Genomic DNA, 7,565 nt, shown 5'->3' on the forward strand with positions numbered 1-7,565 from the left:
TTTAGTTTTGTACATATTCTTGTAGTTTACTAAGCTTATTTAGATGATTATTCTGAATTCTTTGTCTGACAGTTCATAGATTTCCATTTCATTAGGGTCAGTTATTGGAGCTTTGTTAGTTTTCTTGGGTGATGTCATATTTTCCTGATTTCTTGTGATCCTTGATTCCTCACATTGATATCTGCACATTTGAGTAAGCTATCTCCATTCCAGACTTTACAAGTTTGCTTTGGCAGAGACAATCCTTGTTAATCCTTAACAAGTTAATTCAGCTTAACTTGGGACTCTGGCAGTGTCAGCTGGTAGTGTCGTTGGGCAGGTGGGGTTTGCTATCAGGGTGTATTTTTGGATGAGGCTACTTCATGAGCTCTGAGGTTTGGGATAGGGTGCTGCTGGCTGAGAACAGTTGTATAGGACTGCTGGCTTAGTTCCCTGTCCATGTGAGGCTGTAGGATGGGCTTTGCAGTTCCCTGGATTCTCTAGTTGGGCTTCCTAGATGCTCAAGACTGAGTCTATACTCAGCAGGAGGTGGGGCTATGAATTAGCTTTTATACCTTAGTGTGGCAGCAAAATGAGCCCTGTAGCCTCCACAGCTTATGTGTAAGGACCCAAGACAGGAAACACTCTGCACTGAATTCCCTGGCCAGATGGAGCTACCAGTTGTACTCTGCAAATGTAGAAAGCTGTACCCTGTGTTTTTATTCAAGTGCCACTGTAAATAGTGCTATAGGATGGGCTTTGCAGCATCCTGTGTACTCTGATAGGTTCCCTGATCAGATGGGCTGAAGGATATAGTCAGCCGTGGGATGGGCTATGAATTAGTTTTCCTGCCTGGGAAGGGCCCCCATACAGGCCTTAATTCTGGTCAGTCTTTTGTTTGAGGATCGAATTAGACAAAATTATGCACCAAGTTTTCTGGCCTGATGAGCCACCATTCTAGCTCTGCAGATGAGTGGGACCACCGCTTGGGCTGTTCGGTAAAGTGCTGCTAATTGGAGCTGCAGAATGGGCTACACAGATTCCTAGAGCTCCAGTTAGGTTTCCTGGTTGGGCTGGGCTAGAGGCTGTATTCAGCTTTGGATGGGGCTGTAAATTAGTTTCCTGCCCAGTTTGTACTGTAGAATAGGCCCTGGACCAGAAATGCTCTTTGTTTGTGGATCAACTCAGACAGAACTACATCTTAAGCTCCCTGGCCAGTCAGGGCCACTGTCTTGGCTCTGCAGATGCAGAGTCACTGGCTGGGCTCTCCACTCAAGTGCCACTGCAATCAAGGCTGCAGGGTAGGCTGTCGAGATTCCCAGGAGTTCTGGTTAGCAGGGTTGGAGGCTGTATTTGGGGATGGGCAGGGCTACAGATTAACTTCCCTGCCCAAGAATATTATATATTTGACAGTAGATATTGCATATCATTAGATATGAAACATAGATATTATGTCATATATATGTATAGACAGGTATTAAATATGACATATAGATATTATATATTAGGTATTATTGAATTAATATTAAATTTTTTGGACATGATAATTGTATAGTGGGAAAACAGGAGAAAATCCTTATTCTTACAAGCTACATCTGAGATATGTGCAACTTGCTATCAAATAGTTCAGCAAAATGAACAATGCATGCCCCGATCCACATCCATATACAGATAAAGATATATAGAAAGAACTAAATGTGGCAAACATTAATAATAACTTAATCTAGGTGAAGGATGTAGGGATAGTCTGAAAACTTTCAATTTTCTGTAGGTTGAATTTTTTCAAAATAAAAAGTAAATGCTATTTGCCAAAATTAATGAATCCTTAAAGTGGGTGAATTTCAGTGTATATAAATTATACTTCAATAAAGTTGACCTAAAAGCTTTAGAGTAGGATAGCCACAAATAAACATGCATTTCAAAAAATTATTTAAATAGGCTTTTATCATTAAGTCAAAAAGGAAGAGAAATGCACTGCTGCATCCAATAAATTGATAGGGTGTGGTGTTGCCTCATTTACGTAGCCATATTCAGCATCTTCCTAGTAAGCATTATTAACTATTTTGGAAAAAATACTTAAACCTTGATGAATCCTCAAAATTTTTGATTTTCATCTTCCGACCAATTAAGGTCTTCTTGTCCAGGTAGGTCTAGTTGATAAAAATGAAGAAACTTGTTTTAAAATGTTTAAACATATCTGAATATACAATGTTAAATGTATAACCTTGAAATCATCACAGAAAAAACCCCCAAAATATTCTCATATAATATAGCAAAAGTCAAAAGGAAACACTGTGAAGACATGAATAAGAAAATAGAAACTTATGGGTCAACTTTATTGATTACAATAGTGTGAGAGAGTTAAATATCCCTATTAAAGTGCTAAGAATCTCAAATTAGATGACATTTATGAGACAACTTAAAACAAAATGGCAGTGTTAGGTATAAAACATTTATTAAAAGACCAACAAAAATGTGCCAAGGTTAGTAATCAAAGAGAAAATCAGGATGACATTACTAATAGATCAAGTAAGATTCAGGATAAAAAGTCTTAAGTAGAAGAATGGGAGGGATATATTATATTGAAAAATACAATTCAAATTAAAGGTGTATTTCTAATAGTAAACATTTAGTTGCCAAGTGTGTTATGAAGAAACTAGAAAAACAAAACTTTTAGGAATACTCCAGAGAAACTAGCAAAACCCAAAACTATAGTGGAACACAGTAAAGCATTTCTTTTAGCCTTTAAGAGACAGACAAATAATAAATGCTAGCACATAAAGATCAAATTATTTATCAGCTTGCTTTACTAGACACTTATTGACCTTTGTAACTTATGAATGGGTGCCATATACATTCAAATGTCTGTAGATATCTGTGGAAAATGTATAGCAAATGTATGCAAAGGTAGTCATCTCTAGGTCACAAGGAAAACATCCATAATTTTGTAAAAGTAAAATCTTATATGCCAAAACTCTATCACAATATATTAAAACAATAAGGAATAAAAATAGATAAGGCAAAAAATAATAAAATGAAAAATTTTAAATACCGTTATGAGTAACTTTTTCAATGTTGAAAAAAAACCCAGTTATAAACTATTTAGAAATTAATGAATTCTATACAATATTTCAAAATTTGGAGAGTTTGTATTAATCAGGACAGGCACGGTTTTGCTATGGTAATAAATAAGTGCAAAATCTTAGTGGCTAAACACAGTTTATTTTTCGTTCATGCGACATCAGCCATGGGTCTGGGTGACTCTCCAGAACGGCTGTCTTCTATGTGTTGGCTCACCACTCCAGAATACCTAGATTTTTTTTGGCATTTCCATATGCATAGTTTCTTTTCTGATTGCCAAGCCAACAGAAAAGCAGACCCAAAGGGATATGAGCCATGATAAGGAAATACTTCCCCTTAGAAGTGACATTCATCACTTTTGCCCTCATTTCATTGGCCAAAGTAAATCACCTGGCCCATGCCTTTCTTTAAAGAGGAAGAGTTCCTGAACTAGAAGATAACTGAATGTTGGTAAATAGGGATAATGCCTACCACAGAGGATAGTACCAAAACTAGACACAGAGGAAACTCATATTTTTGAAAGAATTTGCTATTAGGAAAGTAGGAATGAAAAATGTATAAATGAAGCTTTCAATGTAAAGTTTTAAAGCTGTAAAACAAGAGAAATATAAGGAGAATGGGCAATAATTAATAAGCATAAGTTGATGATAAACAGAAACATTAAAATGGATAAGTGAATTCAAGAGCTGGTTTATTGAAAAAAATAGGTAGAAAGTATAATTAAGCAAAAAGGAAGAAAACATGTTATGATGTTAAAAAGGATGAAGATGATATAACCATGGCCTTGGAGAAGATTCAAACAAACACAGATTTGATGAATTCTCCAAAGGAGATAAGAATTTAAATGAAATCATCACATTGTACACCTTAAACTTACACAATGTTGTATGTCAATTATATCTCAAAAAGGTGGAAAAAAATAATTTGAATGGATCAGTTGCTAATGTTTGGTATAGATCATTTTAAAGGAGAGTTCTTTAAAATGTTTCAGGAAGACACAATTCATATGCTAATATAATTCTAGGATATAGGAAAAATATGCAACAATTTTAGGTAATGCTCTAATATTTACTAAACATTTCATTTGCTCAATTATGCAAAGTGTGTGTGCACACACATGAGCAACAGGCCCATTTTTCTTAAAGCTACAAACTTCTAAACAAAATATTATCTTATTTTCCATAGTATATTAGTGAATGTAATGATGGTTTAATATTAAGTAATATATCAGCGAAATGTATTGCATCAATAAGTCAAAACACGAAAATCATTTGGTATGCTTCAAAAAGACTTTTGACAGAAGCTCAACTCTATTTTTTATTAAAGCTTTAGTATATAGGGAGATTTAGAACTAGGTATTTCTCAACATGATCCAAAATACTTATCTTAAACTGAACAGCACTTACTGATGAAATATTTGAGGTCTTCCAATGAAAAATCAGGAGCAAAGCTCATATTGTGCTGACATTTTTAAGCATTAGACAAAGAAACAGCTTATTGGAATAAAGAAGAAGTTAGATGTAAGTTGCTCCGTGGCGTGAAAGGATGTATCTGAATATAGTATCCAGGATCACTATAACAGTGAGCCTCTCATTCTAGATTTCCCTTTGTTATGCATGTATTTTTTGGTCTGTGATTATATGTATTATTCTAGAAATAACTATATTTTGAAATACCACGTTAAAAAATTTATGATTCAATTTTCATAAACAATAAGTAATGCCCAAGTTGAGTGCATGAAACATTGTTTAAAATCATTTTATTAAATGTCTTTATTATATAAATTAAATTTCTAATTAATTAATTAATTTGCTGAGGAAGATTTGCCCTGAGCTAACATCTGTTGCCAGTCTTCCTCCGTCTTGTATGACAGCTGCCACCACAGCATGGCTACTGACAGATGAGTGATGTAGGTCCACTCCTGGGGCCACCAAAAAAGAACCTGGGCCACAAAAGAAGAACACGCTAAATTTAACCACTAGGCTTCCAGGCCTGTCCCTGTTTATTTTTTTAAATAAATTATTATTTATAGTCATTATTGGTTTCCAGGATTTCAATTGGAATGTGGCCCCATAGCTATTTTAAAATATAGCACATTATATGTGTAAGGGGTATATGATATATTAGTGTCATCCACTAGTCTTAAAAAATAGTTTATCTTTTTCAGTTTGATTACATGGGCTCTGATATAAAGGCTGTAACACAGAAGATTATTCAGATAATTGGCTTTGTTAACGCAGTAAGTTTTTAAAAACTATTTTGTTTATATACTTTGTAAAAGTATAGGTAATATGAATTGATGTGTATAGTATTTTGCTGTGCTGTTGAAGAGTTTCCATAATCAAAATATTGAATTCGATGTCTTAAATGTATTTTTATGAAAGTTTAACATCATATTCAAATTTATTTAAATTTTTTTATCTTCTCCTTTTAGATGCTTACCCAATTAAAAACGACTGTTGTAATATCTTCCATAGAAATCTGGTCAAATAAAAACAAAATTTCTACTACAGGGACTCCTAATAATATATTATCTAGATTTTTAAACTGGAAAAGCACACATCTCTTCCAACCTTACCATACTGCATACTTATTTGCGTGAGTACAGTATTCCGTATTTGCATAGCATTAAAGGAATAACCCAAAATGATTTCATATGTTAATTATGAAAAGTAAACATTTACTTAATATTAACTGTGTTGTTAAATTTCATAGCTACCATGTGACAGGATAAAAATATAAGTTAAAGTCCTGTCCTCAAGGGACTAATGTGAAGCAAGACTTTAAAAAACTTTGATCAACTGACATAAAATTATCTGATAAAATTAATATTTCATAAACACATTGAAATAAGTAGAGGAGGTAAATTATGAGTGATATGACTTCTTTGATTTCCCTTGGCTTATAACTTTTACCACCTGTTATCTTATCTCTACCTTCTTGTCTCTCATCTGAATAATGATGTTTTTATTTTCTAATAACTTGAATACATTGAATTTTTGCACTATCTAGAATCTAATGCACAGAAAAATCATTCACCTTTAGTGAATAAATGAAGAAGGAGATCACAGAAAATTGAATTTTCTGGGCTTTTAAAAAAGTAGAGAGAACCAAAATAAAAACTGTAACCATGACTGCAATGGCATTTTGCATAAGCTGTTAGGCCTCACCCTTATTATACTTCTGGATGTTGTCAAATTCAAAATTTATAAATACATATTTAAATATTCTCAACATGGAAGGTTTGAGGAAAATGTATTTAAATAGTTTAATTCAGAGTAGCATGTTACTTAGACATAGTAATTGTTCAATAATGTTTGCTGCTATTAAAATTATTATCATTAATAATACTGTTCTCTAATGTAATTATGAGGAAAATTTTTATGTTTTAGCTACAAGAAACAGCCTAGTTTTATAGGAGCCACATTTCCTAGAAAGATATGTGACAAGAATTATGCTGCAGGAGTTGTCCTGGTATGTAATTATTATCCAGTTTGCTCTCATGATTTTCATGTTTCACAATTTCCTAAATATTTTAAAGCATCAATAAACATATTACTTAGTTTACTCATCCTTTAATAGTCTTTATATTACTAAGTTGGAGAATAAAAGTTGAACTGTATATAATTGCTTCAAAAAATAGAACATTTATAAATTGAACTGAACATAATGTCATTAAAAAAACCTATTTGGCCTTTATAAGTCAAAGTTTAATGTTTTGAATAGTAGTATGCTTGCATGGATATTCACTATATAATCAATGCAATTTTAATGTTAGTTGTTAAACATATTATCCATTTTTCTCTCAAAATTGATAATTGCTGTACATTCATGTGCTTTTCTAAGTGACATTCCTTAGTTTTTCTATTTTAAGAGAACTATTTTATCATTGCATTCAATTATTATATGTTTGGAAGGAACAGACTGTTGTAGGAAGAAACTGCCATCAAATATTCATAATCTACATCTTTCTGGGGAAAGTGAGAAAGAGCTCTTACTGAAGAGTTATATTCCTTTTACAACAAGTTATACAGAAAGTAGAGAAGTGAACTAAGTTGAGAGTGCTTCAGCAAAAGAAGTCTGTACTATGATTTTTATACTGACCCATTCGTATAGTTGGCTGACTTTTAGTAACATGTACAACGACGTAAATTGCCATTGACAGTTTAGACAGATTTAAAAGTAGTTCTGTTATGTACTTGTGACTATTATTATAAAAGACATATTGAGTGATTAGGTAAATCTTAAACCAGTTCTGGGAGTTATTTGTTACCATAGCTAAAGAACAATCAGACATTTCCTAGGAATTTGTTTTTATTCTCAGCTTCTGCTTTTGGTCCTCCCTCAGGCAAAGTTTGAGGAAAGACCATCACCAATGGTTCAGGTCTTGAAGATAATAAGAATTATTGAATATAAGTGGGTTAGTATTTGTGTTTTCCTGGTGCCATTCTTCAGACTTTAATTTTGATTGGCATTTTCATAATAAAAATTTGTAAAGGAAAAGA

General features: G+C 33.0%; 1 protein-coding gene across 1 annotated transcript in view; it reads left to right on the plus strand.

Annotated features, from left to right (window-relative positions):
- Positions 1-7,565, plus strand: part of LOC124231814 (disintegrin and metalloproteinase domain-containing protein 18-like) — a 255,941-nt gene that overhangs the window by 12,727 nt on the left and 235,649 nt on the right. Inside the window, exons 7-8 of the mRNA XM_046648809.1 lie at positions 5,495-5,658; positions 6,453-6,534. Of these exons, the coding sequence (XP_046504765.1) occupies positions 5,495-5,658; positions 6,453-6,534 (246 nt within the window). The remainder of the gene's footprint in view (positions 1-5,494; positions 5,659-6,452; positions 6,535-7,565) is intronic.

Source organism: Equus quagga, chromosome 22 (genome assembly GCF_021613505.1).
Source record: "Equus quagga isolate Etosha38 chromosome 22, UCLA_HA_Equagga_1.0, whole genome shotgun sequence".
Classification (NCBI taxonomy): domain Eukaryota; kingdom Metazoa; phylum Chordata; class Mammalia; order Perissodactyla; family Equidae; genus Equus; species Equus quagga.